Here is a 17,429-nt window from a genome sequence, read left to right on the forward strand (position 1 = left end):
TGGAAAGAGTGAAGGAGCATACAGGTAGGTGACAGACCCTGAAACATTACTGCTGTCAAAGGAACACTAGAGACAATACTGATGCGTCCCCATTCAGGACTGGCAAGTGGCTTGTGCCTATGACTCTCCACTTAAGTGACTCACAGTCACTGCCTGACTGACCCATGTTCAAGGAAATACCCAACAAAGGCATTTCATGAAGAGCAGGGCAGCACATCTCAGACTTGTCACCAAGGACTCAGACTCAAACACAGCTTTTAATCTGTGTCCTCTTGCTTTTTACTCCACTGGCCCCATGGATAATACAGACTTACTCGGATATGTTTGAAATCCCTTGCTCTAGCAAAGCAGTTGCATTCCTTTGAGGAATGCTGTGGGCCAGTATCAGCTAATCTTTCCAGGGATTCCACATCTGGTAAATATAACCTTCAATTTGGGGATTACTGGTGTTCTTTCAGGACTGTTCTGGCTAATTGCTATAGTGTTCCACAAGAACAGCACACTGTTGTTGATGTTTCCTGCATGCCCAAGGGCTGATGCAGTCTCCTCAGCAATTCGCTAGTGTCATTAATCCTTGCGTGCTGCTTCTGTACCTTCAAGACTTATTGACCACCTTGAAAAAAGTTGTTCAGTTTGTTGTATCACACTAGGGCAAAGAAAAAAAAATGTCAATGCACCTTCAGGTTTTTCCTGTGTCGATGTGCTTAGTGAGGATTTGCATCAATACTCTTCACCTTAATGCTACCTTACAGCTCTTTTCTCAGCTTTAGAAGTTACACACCAAAGAGCTAAAGCTCATCTCTAGAGTAATTGCAATACATAATGATGTGAAACGATCTCTTTCTAATCTTTGTCTATTCATCCAGAATGACTCGTTTCAAAATCCACCTAATGCCCGTCATCCCTTAGTGGTGGTCACAGGTTCTGTCACATCTACAGCAGTTTCCCCATTAGAAGAGGTACTACCAAGAATGAGTGCATGGTTTCCCCAGACAATATGGTCACCTGCTCTCTGCCTCCAGAGAATTCTTTTGATCTGATTAGGTATTCAAAAAGAGATTTCTTCTGCATTGATCCTGATATGATCCACCTGAATAAAGCAACATCCAAAACACCTCACACTGGAATGCAAGTCCTGCTCTAAGTCAAGATACATGCTTTTTGGTGATTCGGTTTTATCATACAGAATAATAGAAGGATTTGCAAGATGTTTCATGTTTGAAAATGAAAATACTAAATTATCATTAATGTCTACAGCTCCAAGTTCTTTATACACTTTATGTGTCCTGCCTTATATATCACAGCTCTCTCAGGTAATGCTACAGAAGTAGGTGAAAAATGCCTACTTGCTGACACTCATGATCACCCGAGATGTCTGTGTTAGCAGCTCCATCCCTGTCCCTCTGAATCAGCTTTCTAGACACTGAAGGAACCCAAGGATGGTGTCCTTCCACACTGCCAAGCATCACCATTAATTTCAGTTCCCAAAGTTTCAAGCAGGCTTGAAATTAGAGCTTTTCCACACCAGTTCATCAAATCTGCAGCTCCTACTAGTTTAACAATTATCTCTGCACTTACCACACACCCCAATTCTTGTTTCAGGAAATTACAGGATGCAAGTCTTATCTTTCTCAGTTCATGAAAGCAGATTTTAAAAAAATAAAATAAAATAAAAACCCATTGCCTTTGAACCTAAGTGCATATTCTTCCAGCATGCCAGGTTGCAAATTCTCAACTGGATCCCTAAATAACATTAGTTTTAGAAACTCACAACATAGACTAGTAGTTGTCTGGCATACAATTTGGATTCGGATCTTGGTAACCTCCTATGTGCTTTATGGCCTGCAAGAGGTAGTGGGCTAAGCTTTTCAGTCAACAGTCACTCACATCTGCACTGTGGCCAGAGGCCTGAATTTGGAGAGTGTTTTCTTGGGTTAAGAGTGCCAAACTTCTATCTAACAATATGAACATCTGGATCCAATGAGATATTACTCAATGATTGGCTTAGACCCAATCTTTTTATTTTTTGGGCATTGTTAGCACTAACTACATCACTAGGAACCTTGCCGGGATCAGTATGATCATTCTGTCACATGCTGGTCAACAACATCCAGGGTTTTATTTGAAGTTAATCCACATGCCTCAGCAAAGTGATTCCATCTGTGACAACCTTCTGCATCTGTGTGTGCTTCTTGGGGATGGGCAGTCCCTGTGTCAGAGGATGCAAACTGCTGCTGCTGCTCTGAGTAGGGTGATTTCAGCTTGTTCTTTTTGCCCTTCCGTAGGTAAATCCCCAGGATTGAGCTACCCCTTTGCCAATGGGTTGTAACCCCAGAGTTGTCATTTCAGCTGGTGTCCCTGAAGCCATCATTTTAACTGGATTATCAAATACAGAGAGGGCTGATAAACTTCTGGACTTCTCTCAGACACAGTTTCTTTACTGAAACAAGTTCTTTTTTTTCAAGAAGAAAAGATCTCAGCTTCACTAGTCATTTTTGTTAAAAGCACTTGCATCTGACATAGAATTTATATCTAAAATACATTGAGTTTGTTCTCTGCACTTCCCACACTTTACTGTGCCTTAGACTCATATTTGCTGTTATTATACTCCCTCTGCTTTCTTTTACCAGGCCACCACAGCAAGTAGTTGCTCTTTTCTTCTAATTTTACTCCATGGAAACCAGAAAACATCATCTCTGCAAACTGCTTGGTTTCCCCTTTGTGTTTCATAATCCCAGACCATTCTGGAGCAGGAGAAACTGCTAACATCCATGCCATCACTTGATAGAAATAGATGCAGCTAAAATCCCACCCCATAACACACGGTATCTTGTTCAAAGCATGCTGAGAAGACACCATTTAGATAACATACTAAACCTTTTCATTTCCATCTGTTCCTGCTGACTCCAGATACAGCTGGTTCGGAATGGGTCAAGAGGTGGTAGAAGAAACTAAGTAATGTGTTTGGTGCAAATGGCAGTAGCACACACTGTAACAGAGGGAGGAGACAGGGATAGAACAGGATGGGATGGCGATAGACAGTCACACAGACTCTTCCCATTTACAGAAATACCTCTGTGGTCACCAGCAAGGGGGAAGAAAAAGGAGACCTTTATTATTGGGGAACATGAGCAACCATAGGGAGAGGCCTGACAGCCTCACTGGGACCAATTGAGAGAAATAGGAAGATCTCCATCTTCATCTTGGAAGACTGTTCTGAGAAGCCTCTCATCTCTATCCCAGCACTCCCAACATTTCCTACCCAGAACACAGGGCCTGGTTCGCATTCCTTCTGAAAGCTGAGCCCAACAGGGTCCTGCCAGCTCAGGAAGGCATTCCCAGGGGACACCCAGAGTCTCTCTCTGAATATACACAGGATGGGTGGGTTGAGTGCTATAGCTGTGATTGAGGGAAGAGACCTGAACTGAGCCAAGCACTCACCTTCCCTGTGGACTTGACCCCTTTCCAGATGCAGAAGTAGCAGATGATCCATGCGAGTAGCAGACACAAAGCCAGCTCCCAGCGCAGGCTGCCCAGGTGCTGGATGCCATCGGAAATCTTTAGCACTCTCCTCCTGCATTGGGGGGAAACAAAACAGCACCCAAGTGTCACTGATTTTGGCCACCAGTGTTCCCAACCCCATACTGGCTCTCACCACACCTCCTCAGTGCCTGACAGCTTTGGGGAGAGGTGATATCCTACAAACAACACCCAGCTCCGGGCTGCAAGCCTCAGAGGAGTCAAACAGTGGTCCTCAGTTGCTCTTCTCTTAGACAAAAGTACTACCAGCCTGGTGGATCATGTGTGGCACACCTGCCTCTACACTCACTTCCACACTGGACTGTTTGACCATGGCATTTCTTCTCCCACTCTTCGTCTGCCTTGTCCTGTTGGGGTAAGAACTCTCTCTGCAAGAGTGTGCAGCATCTTGTGCAAACAAGAAAACACAGGCTCCATGTGAGCCTTCTTTTCCACACATTGCAAAGTTCACCTACACCTTTCTTACATGCTTCAAACAAAGTGGATGATACATTTCATTTAGGACACAGAATCGATCAGGATGACACAAGAAGCAAGGCTCTCCAATCCCCATCTCCATAGTCCCCTTTTGTTGTCTTTAGGAGCGGATATGTATATCACTTCAGGATCCAGAGCAGCAGAGCATCCCATGCCATGACAAAGGCCATGACAGGCCCACGGTAATCAGCATAGCACAGACAGAAGAGACAGCACTGGACATCCTCTTTCAGACACTGTGGAGATAAGAGCCTAAGCTAGATGGAGCTTGGTTCAACCCAGTTCTCATGGCATCACCCTGACCGTTCAGCAGCTTTCTATGCTGTGGTTGTTTCAAATCTTCCTCACCATGTAGAGAAGTAAGGACTCACCCCTCTCCTCCTGTGTCTCCTACATCACATTGATAAACGTGAGCATGAAACACCCTGGTGCAATCCAAAAACCCCAAGCCTGAGATAGGCAAAGAGGAACACACGCTATTCTGTAGCTCCAGCAGCAATGCACAGAGCATGCTCACAAGCCCATCCTGCTGCAAAATACAGCAATTATTCCAAAATAAAGGTAACACTGCTGGAGAACCACAGTTTGAGATACACAGCCTCCTTTCCTGCCTCACAGCCTAGTGATGGATTGAGAGGATAAGAGTTCAGAGGAAATCACTCTGCCCTTTCAGATATCTTTTGTTATCTTGCAGCTTCCCTGCTTCTATGGACATGGACCCTGAAACAAGTGGGAAGCAGATGCTAACAGAGCGTAACTAAATGAGCACTGTATCACAGCCAGAAGAGGCCTCAGAAGAATACCATCACCCTGCTGGCAGGTCAGCACCTCCCCAGGAACCTGCTGCCTCCCTACGCCGCTGCCCAAAGAGGGCAGGAACAGATGTTGCGTGGAAAGCTGTGAACAGTGGAAATTTCCAGTCCCGTGTGCTGATTTCCCAATAATACTACAGGGCTGTTCAAAGCACTGAAAGAAACATCTACTTTTCTGGTAACCAGTCTCAGGGAGGGCAGCCTAAGAAAGCCCAGCATCTCCTCCCATGCAAGCAGCCATCTGAGGGAGAACACAGGCTCAGAGAGCAGAAGGGAGACAAAAAGTTCAGAAAAAAGTGTGTGTGGGGGGGGGAACATAGAAGAGGAAAAGACTAACTATGGGAGGAATTAATGCTATAAACTTCTTAGCAAACAGCAACATATTTACCCAGCACCTTCTACTCTAACAGTTCCTCTCTACTCATACACAGACATTAAAAAAAAGCACTTTTCTTTTTGCTGAAGCAAGGATACCCCAAAAGTATTATGTGCTCTGACAGCACACAGCAACGCTGTTGAGGACAGCAAGGACAGAGCACTCCATCAACCTAAATGCACAAGGGAAATTCATGGTGGCAGATAGGAGTTTACTTGCACAGTCTGTTACCCAGGACTCGGTGCTTAACTGTGCCCATTCTCCTAGGAGACACTTAGGATCACCAGAGATCACAAGTCATTAGGCCCATGCCTACAGGCCAGAAATAAAGCAACTTTGGACCTCAGTGTAACTAACACACATACTCTATCACAAGGAGGGGGCAGAGGACAGTGTAAATGAGGGAAGAAATTTCACTATGAAGTAAGCTGACCCCAGCACTTCATTTTGATTTTGGTGAGCTTTCCTCATCAGGATAGCTTGCATATTAATCACTAAATAAAAACATCACCTCTTTTTCTATTTTTAAGGTGAATACCATCCCACATACAAAAGTCACCATCCATCAGGACAGAACCTCCTGGGAACATGCTGGTATCACACAGTAGCACCAATTCAAAGGAAAGAGATCACCTACTGCATCATCAGCATGGGCTCCTGCAGAACACAACAGGTTTTTAAAGGTCCTCTCTTCAACAACTGAACATGTTAAAGCTTCTCAAAACTTGAGAACAAAAACCCACCGCAGAGCTGCTGCTTAGTGGATCACAACAGATCTCGCCCCGCTCCCAGCTATAGCATTGGCTGTGTCCTGAGAACATTTACACTGAATACAGCCACCAGACAGATCAAGGCCTGCACGTGGAAGAATACTCCAAATGGAACAAAAGTAATTGATAATCCATCAGATATACAATTCGCAATCCAGTCCAATCCATAAACGTGACCCAAGGTTTTGGGAGGATTTAGACACAGAACATACAGCCAATTCACCTATGCTGCAAGAGGATACAATTGTATAAGGAAGATTACGGATGGCAATGAAGAACATGGGAGGAGGCAGAGAGAGAAACAAATGGAGAAGGGATGAGTACAATAGCAGAGAAGGAAGACAGAAGGAAGTGAGAGAAGTACAGCAAACAGAATAGCAAGGACCAGAGGAGCCAAAGCGACAGTGAGGTGCGGTCCACACACAGACGGTCACCTGGCGTCACTGAGGTCAGTGAGACTGAGGAGCCAGAAAGGTCCAGAGGGCCAGGGATACAGCATAAGAAAAAGACAAAGTCAAACTCCTCTTTCAGGCAGGCCAGCCTGACAAACAGCTCCAGACAAACACCACGAGGCCCTGCAATGTTACTCTTGACTGACAATGCTGCACCTGAGATCAGGGCTCTGCACGTCTGCCTTCACCCTGACCTGCCCGGCTTGCAATGCTATGGCCTGTTCTGACAAGGACGAATTATTAGGAAGTGCCACTGTGGGGTTTATTCATTGCCCAGGGAATGTATTTCTCAGAGGATGAGGGGAAGGTAGGCCTTTCTTTTACTTACTCCCAGAACTCAATGACAGGGGAGGTGGCATTTTCATTCGTCACATTTAGCGTGGAGTTCGCCTTCTGGAATTCCATGCAGCTCCCTGCAGAGGAGGCCCAAGAAGAGAGGGAAGGTAAATAGCAATGACTGGAATACCAGAGGATCTGAGAAATAGCTCCCTTTCCATCCTTAATGTCAATACTCAGCAAGAGACAAATGTTCTGTAGTCCCATGGATGCATGAAAGGAGTCCCCTCCAGTGTGAGGCTGGCAAGACACTCAGGACAACTAAGCAGACTGCATTTCATTTTTTCCTTCCAGTGGGCATGGTGAGCCATCCTGACTCACACCGGGCCTACCACTAATGCATGGCACAGGAAGATTGGATTTTTCATCCCTGCCACCACTGGCAAGAAAGAAGATGCCCTCCATGGCTGGAGTCCAGAGCCAGAGCAGCCTGGAAAGGTGTCCAGCACATTATGTAGGCCAGACACAGCAAACAGGCACGCAGTAGCAACCTGACACACTGGAGGCTTTCTGGCAAAGACCTATGTTATCAAACAGAACTGAGACTCTTCTCTAAAAGCACCATCGGAACTGCTGCTACTGACACTCTGTCTAGCAATAACCAGGGTTTACTCCCCCTACAAACCATGGTCTGATTCATGTAGCAGTAAGTTGCTTTCATGAGTTAGTATTTGCAAGCAGCACGTTTTTTTGTGCAGGAGCTGGGGGATGAGGAATGGGAGGGGACTCCACACCTACCTGTGTTCCACTCATGGTCACAGCTGCCCCAGGGAAGGTCTATGGTGAACGAACTGAAGAGATAAAACAAGGCCCAGGCCAGGACAATAATGTAGTAGGAGTTCAGAAGTATGACAATGACCTGTGAGGCATAGCCAATTCCTGCAGAAAGAAGGCCTTGAATGTGGATAAATACGTCAAGGGGGAGGCACAGGCCTCTTCTGAAGATTGGCGCCTGCCCTCAGACTGGCCCACAACACAAGTCTCCCACCGTGGTCATGTAATTCTTACTTCTCGTCTTAATTCTTTACTTCTCAATTTGACCATGCTGCTGTCTAAATGTGAGCAGGACAACTGTTCAAGCCACCATCCCCCCTCCAGTGGTACCCAAACTCCACCATCCTGCATCAGCAGCTGTTTAGGGTGGCTTCCTTGATAAGCTGACCTCCAAGTAGGAAGGATGGAGGTGCTCCGATACCCTGGCATGCTCTTCCCTTCCCTTGCTGTTGGGTGACAAGGAAGCCCAGGTAAACCCTGACAGATCGGATACAGATGGGGAACAGATCGCAGTTACCAGGCTGAATACTAAGTGGGACTAATGAGCTCAGCAGAATCACAGCAGTCACTTCAGCCAAACCTGTACCAATAGATTACTTTGGAGAAAAGCCAAGATTGGATCAATATGTGATACTATTGACTGGCAGCCAATTCTAAGGGCACAGCCCTTGAGGCTCTGGGACCTGGTACCTACTAGAAACTCAGCCCCACAGGGCAGCGAAGGCTTCTGGGCATCAAGTCTCTCCTGAGTGACTCTGCATTTGGGCCCCCTCTTAGGGATCAGCACAGGAGGCCGTGGGTGGGGGCCTACAGGCTGCTCCATATAGCGTCCCCTGTAGCCGTCCGTGGGTGAGGAGCTCAGCATGTGGGGTATTAAATCTGCCCACCAGCTCCAGGCTTCAGACAGTCTGTAGGAGACACTTGTCCATAGGAGCGAGCCCTAACAAGGAGTTAAATGCATTCCCCAGGTGACTCCACCTGAACAGATGTGGCTCTTGAGTGAGGGAGCTGCCAAGAAAGCTGAGCAGCCATAAGAGATGAGCCCCAAGGCCAGCCATCCCCCAGTAAATCCATCCTCCCATTATCTTTATTGCAGCATTTTCTAGTAAAAGGATGGGAAGAGGAAAGAGTCTGGACACAGGATATGCAGATTATGGTTGGAAAGCAGGTCAGAAAGACACCCAAAGAGACAGAGATATATGACAACACTCCACCTGCTGAATAGCATCTCTTTAGCCAAAATTCACTTTTTATTTTGCTCACTCTTTTCACTTTTCACTGTTTTGGAACTTTTTAATATTAAAAATACACACCTTCTCTGTAAGGTGACAGAGGGGTATCTAAAAGTTTTGGCAAGTGGGGAGGAGGCAACTGGAACTTTTCAGACCTCAGAAATCACAGAAGGTGTCTCAAGATTGGATGATTATGCTCAAGTAGTGCAAGGAGTAGATGTGACAGTTCATGATTTATTAAGACAGCTGACACTTTTCACCACTAAGGTTTTAAGCCCTCTGCAAACTCAGAAAAATGACATAGGATCAATTTTAAAAGATAGCAGTATATTTTAGGTTCCTCATAACTATCAGAAGCATTTTCATCATTTAGATCTTGGAGGACAACTTTATCAGGCAAAGCTCATGGCCAGAGTGCTGGGCATGATGTGGAAGGAAGCTGGGATGCAATGTAACAAGGGGTACTGTTTGGTGAGAAAGGCAAACAATTTTCTCAGCATTATTTTGGAACGGGGATGGTCAGCGACCCTAGCTGGGTTGGCATCTGCAAGGTTCATCAGAGCACGTGGTGAGGTACATAACGAACTGAGCTGTGAGGACACGCAGCACCTCCTTTCCCCCATGCCTCACAGGGCTGGTGTCAAGGAAGCCTCCCTCCAGTCGGGCTGAAGCTCCTGGTCCCAGCACTCCTTCCCACCTCGCCTTGCCCTCCTGGGCTCACTCACCTTCAAAGAGAGGGCAAATCCTCCTCCAGGCCGTCACCCCTCCCTGGCTCGTGTACTGCCCTAGTGCCGTTTCCAGGAAGAACACTGGGATGCCGCAGGTGAAGAGGAAGATGAGGTAGGGGATGAAGAAGGCACCTGGCAGATTCAAGCAGCGTACAAGAGAAATAAATGACTACATTTGGGCCATCCTAAACCTAGAACAGAGCAACTCCTTTCCAGGAGAGCCTTAAGGAGGACGGTACGGGAACGATGTGGGCTGCTGAGGGTGGGAAGAGCACAGAGGAGAGGTGCCAGGAGAAAGGGGTTTTCTTCAAGATCTGACTCCCAGAGCAATGTGACTGCATGAGAAACTCAACATTTAGAAAAGGAGGAGAGAAAGGAAAGTTTCTAGGCCTAACTTTGGTCCAGAAAAGAGTAAAATAAGTTCTCATTAACTGTATAGAAATAAAGGTGATCATCCTACTGTGAAACCATTGTGATTTTTAAGAAAGCTGATGATTCCTTTTAATCTGATTTTTCTGAATGCCTGTCATTGACACTACCACAGATGACAACACCAAGACATTGAACAATATATTCAGAATAATACATTCATCCAGTTTGGGGACTTGCTCAATCATTCACTCACTGAAAAAAAGCAGGCATGCAACTGAAAAGAAAGTAGTGCAGAAAAGTATTTCCCTCATACAAGCAATCAGGGCTCCCTTCCTGGTGAAATCCTATCATGGAACCAGACAGGGATGAAATAGATCACGTTTATGATTACTCCTCACTAACGTTAAATGCGCTGATGGCTTTTCTCCCATGGAGCATAAGAGAGAGCCCCACGAATGCTCCCTGCTTTGCAAACTCATCATCAAAGCTGTTGAAGCACCACCACATAGGACAGCAAGGGCAGACGTCAGAGCCAAGCTTGGCTGCCCCTAAGTACACCCTGGAGGGCCTTCCTCTCCCTTCCTGACTGTGCTGGAGATGCAAGGCAGGACAGGGACTTCAGTCAAACAGGGGCTACTCCAAGAGGCCCAAGCACCAGCAAGGCTGTGGCAGGCTCTGAAGGGCACACAGAGCCCGAGGGGACATCTCAGCTAACCAAAAGCCGTCTTTTCCCTGTGTAGTCCTTTTCTATGCTAGAGAGAGGCTACCTGGCTCTCGGTCAGGTTGGTGGGGGTGTATGAGGAACAGCAGTCCTGGTGTACAGTTAAATGAAATCTCTTGTTTTTCGAGTTAAGAAGCTTAGCTAGCATGCACAGGCTGGGGAGAGGGAAGGGACACTTTGGGCCAGCAGTCCCACCCCCACGCTCACCCCAGCAGGGTACACAGCAAAAAAAACCCACCAACAAAATATATGAGGAGATCATCTCCACAGCTCCCTATGGGAAATGCCAGCTGAAGGGCAGGATGCTGTTACCTGGCAACTGCGGGGAAGGATGAATGTCTGGCCCACAGGCTTTCTCTGTGCTAGTAAATATAAATTGGTCAGGGCAAAGGGCAAGGGGGAATGGTTATATCAACACAATCCCCTCAAGTCCCATCTTGTGTGCTGTTGGGCGCATTTTTCCAAGAGATATTATTGTTGTACAGAAGTTTGTACTGAACTAAACAGCTGCCACTTGGTCTAAGGAAACATCTCCGAGCTGGGAGGTGGGGCTGTGCAACATGGATTTTGTTTATTTGTGGTCTGCGTTCTGGACCTTCCTCTTCCTCAGCAGCTCCAGTTACCTCAAGTCTGTCCATTTGTAGTTGGTTTTCCAAAAGGCGTCGCCCTTTAGGAGTCTACCTCAAGGATCCTAACACACGCATTATGAAATGAATTGAAACGACAGTGAGGCACGGGGGACATTCACAGGGATGCATGTGGGTCCTGGGTGACCATCTCTCCTGCTCTCCACCTCCTTCCTCTCCTCCCGCCCCAGATCTCATCCCCCACCACCATGGCGCTGAGCACCTTATGAAGGGCAACCCCAACACCAGCATAGCTGCTCCCCAGAGGGTTGCAGGCCCCCAAGCCCAGCCAGGGAGCTGCCACTGCCAGAATCTTGGGGAGCAACACCAGGCTGCAAGGCAGGTGTCCCTGCAAGGACTGCCCAGCCGTCCTGCCTCGAGGGCACCTCACAGGCGACAAGGCCATCGTGGGGCAGAGGACTGGCACTTGCCAGCGTAGGTGGGAAAGGGTGGCAAGTAAGACTGCCTTCAGCCAGGGGCTGCAGTAAGGGGGGGGGGGGGGGAGAGAAAAGGTGCTATAACACAGCTACCTTTCACAATCGCATAGGCCCGGGGGCCCATCTGCACTGCAGCAGAAAGGGCAACCCCTTACAGCAGGTTACGACACGGCTCCTTCCCATAACGCAAGGTGGGAACGCATCCCAGCAGCCCCGAAGCATAGCCTGAGCTTTCTCCACTCAAACTCCTCCTGTCCCGCCTTGAGGTGAAACCTTGACAGGGATTTTCCTTGCTGAAGCCAGGCAGCATGTCTGCACTGAGCGCATCCATCGTCACAGCGCTGACTTGCCCAGCCACTTCTCCTCTGCTCTCGCAGGGGAGGCCACAGACACGAGATGAGCCGGTGACGGGTGAGCGCATGGGGCCAGGGTGCGGCAGATTGAGCCACACAGCCAGACAGGCTTCCCCAGTATTTCCCAATCGGCAGGGCCAGTCTGCCCAGGGGGGCCTGACCCCACCACAGGAGGCGAAAGCAAGAGTGAACAAGAGTGAAAGAAGAACATCTCTTGCTGTTTGCTTCTCCTCCCACTACCACTTTCTTTTTTTTTTTTTTTTTATTTTGCTACATAGGCCCTTGTTATCAAACACAGAGCACAAAATATGCAAGAAACCATTCTTGCTTTGTTATGTAAAAAGACCTCTAAAGAAAGGAAAAGTGACAAGCTGCCTCTATTTGCATAACTCAGATTTTGCAGATATCCTTTCCTTCTGTGAAGAGTCCTGGCTTATTTAGCCAAGCAAAGAAAAAGCTGAGAAGAGTTACCATCACTGTCATCACTGGGAGGGGGAAGAAAGGCAGCTGGGGAGGGGGACACAGAGCTATTTAAGACTGAAGGTAACGTTGACATAAGAGCAAATGGTTACAGACCGGCCATGATTAACCTTAAGCTGGAAATTAAATAAAGGTCCCTAACCACCAGAGAAGCAAAAGTGCCAACCCCAGCCTTCCCAAAGGAGTACAGACCTCTGGCAGCTTTTAAAATTAATCTCGATACATTACAAATGGGTGATTTGATATAGCACCAGCCAGGGTAGGGCTGGACTCCATCATGCAGGAGAAAGCCTCTAATCCTGTGTAGCCTTATTTCATTCCCTACCCCAAGAAGAGCCATCTGGGAAATGCCTTTCTGTATAGGCATCTCAAGCACCAACTTTTCTTTAACCTCATGGGAAGGTGGCCAGAGAGGGTCCTGAGGTGACAAATTTTGTCTGAGATTTCAAATTCCCCCTAGCCTCTACGACTTCACGGCTATGGTTCAGGCCCATTTCTCAGGAAAAAAGGTTGGGAGATCCCTTTTTGTCTTCCCTCTGCTGTCCAGCCACACACTGCAGCTCAGGTGACCCAAAAGCCATCCCCAAGCTCTCCCTTCTTCCCCAGCAAGCAGCACTCAAAAACGGTGGGGCACAGCCCTGTGTGACTGTCCCTCGCAGAGCGCAGCAAGGGGAGGGCTGCAAAGATGCAGCTCCCAGGACCTGCTCCTTTCCCAGCCAGCAGTGCTTGTCCCGAGCTGGTTCCCTGTGCAGGGAGCACACAGGGATGGTGCAACGGCTGGAGGGAGTGCCATGCAGCCAAGAAATGTTCCCGATTAAAATAGGAAAACAAGAAAAATCCTCCCTTTCAGAAATAAAATTCCCAATCACCTGGTAAGACGAAGCAAACACTGAGCAAAATCCAGTGTGAAAATAGCTAAATGGCAGCTAATCCTCTTTTATGCCACTGGGATGAAAGCAGTTTAGTGAGGCCCATAAGACTACCCCAAGCTAAAGCCAGGGGATTTCAACCCAGAATCCCCAGCACTCACTCCATGCCAGCTCCACGCCAAGTGCCATTTCTCCTTTCCCTATCCCTTCCGGGGAGCCCAATTAGCAATTAATCACCGAATAGGGAGCATAATTCCTTCTCCATGTGCCATAGAGAAAACAGACACATGGGCAAACTTAGCAGAGCCTTGGGCTTTCATCTCTTAAATAATGTTTTCTCCCTTGAAAGAAAGTCACAAGCTAAACAAAGCAGAAACAAAAACCTGTAAAAGCCCATGGCAACCCTCCACCTGCAAAAGCAAGCCCAGGTCTGCCACGAAGCTGCAGCCCAGCCCAGCCCACGCGCCTCAGTGGACCTGCTACAAAGCCTTACCACACACACAGCCCGATCAGCACCGATGCACTGTACCCTCTATGGATAATAACGCCGTGCTCCATCTCTCTCTCCCTTGAGCATGCAGATCCTGGTGCCTCATCACCCTGCTCAGAGGCACATTTTTCCCCCCATGCATGCGCAGCTTCATTTGATGCCAGGAGGCACCATGGGAAGCAGAGGAGGCACTGCGCTTCTTCACAGAGGTGAGGAAAACCCCTTAGTTCTGCCTATCTCGGCCCCCAGTCCCAGGACCCGGCACCCAGGGGCGCAAGTCAGCACGGGCGCCCAGCTGGCAGCAAGGTGTTATGCCAGAGGGCCGACGCCGTCACCTGGGACCGGGGACCAGACTACCAGCCCCAGCGCTGTGGGCAAGCAGGCTTCTCCCTCAGCATTTTGTTTAATGGATTTTCACCCCTGTGGCAGGCAGGGCTTTCCTTCGCAAAGATTTAAAGACATGCAAAACAGGAGCCAGGTGGAAACTGCATGTCCCTGGCCCTTTGGCAAACACCTAGGCACCCTAACCTCTAAGATGGGCAAACTCCCAGTAAGGTAAGGCTATGCAGAAACATGCAGACTAGACAAATTTGGGGGCAGGCGGGTGAACACACATACCATCTCATCAACAGCAGACACAGGGCTGCTTGGGCACAACAGGCAGGACCTGCGGCCACCGGAGCCTTGAAGCGCACAAAGGCTCCAAAAGCCCCTAGAAAATGCTCCAGCTTCTCGCCACAGCAGCGAGGACGTCCATGTCCCAGGGGCCTCCCACACAGCTCCTGTACACACACCCTGCTGCGGCTCTGGGACACGCGGTCCTGTTTGCACAGGGGGCCTGGTGCTCCTCAAGGAAAAGGTGTTTGGGGTGAGTCACCCAGCTGCGGGAGCTGGAGCCCCCACCCTACTCCTCCCTCCTTGTGCACACAGCTGCTCGCCTCGCTGCAGGACGGGGGCCCCACGCGTCTCCAGGAAACAGGGCCACGCTGGCCAGAAAACCTAGCAGCGTGCCACTTGGTTACCTACATCTTACCAGGTCAAAACAGATCCTGCTCACTGCAATGCCATGCCCGTGAGCTGGTCTCCTCTCTACAGATTTATCACTCAGGCATTACTGAGAAGCTGCTGTCAGCCAGACGTAAGCAGAGGGAGATGCAGATGTGCACAGAGGGACAGCAGAGGGACGTCACATCTGGGGTTGGCCGGGGCAGGGCTGCACTTACCTCCACCGTTCTTGTAGCAGAGGTAGGGGAACCGCCACACATTTCCCAGACCAATGATCTCCCCAGCCACGGACAACACATACTCCAGCTTGTTATTCCACTGGCCTCGTTCCAGAGTCTGATCCTCTTCCTTCTCCTTTTCTGTGCCTGGATGCGCAGGTATCGTTTCGCCATTGCTAACTGCACCAGGGACTCTGTAATCCATCCCACCTTCAGAAGGAGTTTCCTTCATTACAGTTAGAACATGTCACGCAACAAGGCAGAAATTCAGGCTACAGGAAGCAGGAGAGGCGAGAATACACATACAAACACATACACACATACCGAACCGTTACTGTCTCATTCCTTACAGCGATTCCTGCTGGAGGAAAGGTGCTAAGAGTGTGTGTGCACTTTCAGTGTTTAGTCTAAAATCAGTCATTAAAAGCCACTATCAGTTTCATTATTTTTAATTGACTCATCTGAAAACACTCCAGTTTCTGAAAGCCCATCCTTCAAGTGCATTATTGCTGAGAAGTTTTACTGCATGCAGCAGGCCCAAAGGCTCAGCTGGAACAAGTTTCCGCAGCAGCAGGCGTTGTGGAAAAGACTTAGGGGTTGGGGGGGGGGGGGGGGGGCTTAAATCCTTAATAATATATTTCATCAAGGTTTCTCTTCTCCTTTGTTGCTGTTTACAAAGGTCTGATTTTACAGAGCGTGTAATGAAAGCCACCAAACACAGAGAACTGTTAGATGTGGAAAGCAGACAAACTAAAATAGTTATTTAAAGATGTGAGAGCCTCTTCATACAAAAAGAAGCTTTTTCAGGATGATGCTGTCCTCCTAACTGAAGAAAAAGAACCCATCCAGATGAAATGACCGTTGGGTATCTCTCCACTCCAAGGGTCTGCCCCTCGAAACATCTACCTGTTCCTGCAGATATTCCCTATAATACCACATCTTGGGGAACTTTGGCACAGCAAGAGCAGGGAACTCCCACAGTTGTGGTGCCTTGCCTTGCTCTTCTAGGTGATAAACTGATCTCTGCTAACATAAGTAAAAGGCACAGAGTAGCTGGGTGCTTCCCTTGCATTCTCAATGTCCCTCAAAGCCTCCAAGAGGATGCATTTCTTCCCACAAAAGCCCGGGCTTAGTTCAAGTGACTATTCCTGCACAGTCAGTGCTTCAGAGCACTGCAAGCAGACGGGTATGGGGCACGCAGACTGCACCAGTTCTGCTGCAGGGATTTTGGAGGCTCAAGGGGTGTCCAAGCCTGTTCCTCAGGAGCAGGATACCCTCCCAGCAGCAGAGTCCTGCAGTGCCACTGGGTGAAGGGAGCAGACCACAGCTCCCACCAAAGCCCTGCGCCAAGGTTGGGATCGCTGAGGACAGCTTGCAGCCAAGGAAGGCGCCTTCCTCCGCACAACGCCTGCCACTGGCCATCGTGCCTGCTCGTGCCCTGCTGAAGCAGCTCGTCAGACCCCAGGCTGATGCCTGCCAGTCATTCACACCAGCAACTCCCTCACCCAAAGATCAGGAAAACTCATTGGCAGCTCTCCCCCCTTCATGAGGGAGAAAGAAAATTTTAAAAAGCAGAAGCACTTTGACCTGCTCCCCTTGCCCTCCCTGCGTTCCCCCCACGCACACGTACCCCTCTATGAAATGCCCCAGGAGGCGAAGAGGAACGCGGAGGCGCAAGAAACACTTGCAGGAGTTTGACAGGGGCCGCTCAGAATTGGGAGGAACCTTCCACCCTAGAAAATGATTAAACAAGCAGGGAACGCACCATGACCTCTCATCCATAGCACGAGCGAGAGAGGCACCGGGGTGGGCGCCGAGGGGGAAGGGGCGCAGAAAGCAGAAGCAGACACGAGCAGAGCTGTTACCTTAGGGAACGAGCTGTCAGGGCGCTAGCTGAAGGGAAATGTGGAGGCAGGATTGAAAGGTACTGGCTATTTAAAGTGTGCAAAGAAAACTTCTGCCGTGGTGTAATCCTAGACTTCGCCCAACCCACATTCCTTCCCCCACCCCCCAGGGCTGGACAAAAACCTACACATGACTGATTTCATGGCCATGGTGAAGGGGCTCTTTCCCCTTGCCTGCGAGAAGGTCTTGTCCTCTGCCAGCACGCGTGGGGCTGGCTGATGCCACGTGTCCCCATCCTGCAGAGTCCCTTCCGTGCTTCCCGCTGCCCATCTCGCTCCCCTTCCGCGGATCAGCTCTCCTTCCTCTGCTTCCCCCACCCCCACGTGCCTGTCACTTAATCGGTGTGCCTTGGTCTCTCCCCCGAATATTTTTCCTGTGGGAGAAAGCAAGCAGCCAAAATTCACAAGCACCCATGAAGCCTGTGCAAGCAGGAGTCTGCGTCCTGAGCCCTGCTGG

At 48.9% G+C, this 17,429-nt stretch overlaps 1 protein-coding gene across 5 annotated transcripts in view; it reads right to left on the reverse strand.

Moving 5' to 3' along the window:
• LOC112993403 (sodium- and chloride-dependent GABA transporter 2) overlaps positions 1–17,021 on the reverse strand; it is a 35,243-nt gene extending 18,222 nt beyond the window's left edge. The window contains exons 1-7 of one of the 5 annotated variants that reach the window (XR_010389961.1): positions 16,934–17,009; positions 16,699–16,801; positions 15,069–15,340; positions 9,495–9,629; positions 7,502–7,642; positions 6,756–6,840; positions 3,442–3,574 (exon numbers count right to left, since the gene is read on the reverse strand). Coding sequence is in view for 2 of the 5 variants with exons in the window: in XM_026117040.2 (XP_025972825.1) it covers positions 3,442–3,574; positions 6,756–6,840; positions 7,502–7,642; positions 9,495–9,629; positions 15,069–15,300 (726 nt within the window). In the remaining 3 variants the exon portion in view is untranslated. Of the gene's footprint in view, positions 1–3,441; positions 3,575–6,755; positions 6,841–7,501; positions 7,643–9,494; positions 9,630–15,068; positions 15,341–16,698; positions 16,802–16,933 lie in introns of those variants that run through there. The other 4 variants (XM_026117040.2, XR_010389964.1, XR_010389962.1 and 1 more) reach the window with 4 other exon arrangements.
• Between the last annotated feature and the right edge of the window lie 408 nt (positions 17,022–17,429).

This window comes from Dromaius novaehollandiae, chromosome 1 (genome assembly GCF_036370855.1).
Source record: "Dromaius novaehollandiae isolate bDroNov1 chromosome 1, bDroNov1.hap1, whole genome shotgun sequence".
NCBI classification, from domain to species: Eukaryota; Metazoa; Chordata; class Aves; order Casuariiformes; family Dromaiidae; genus Dromaius; species Dromaius novaehollandiae.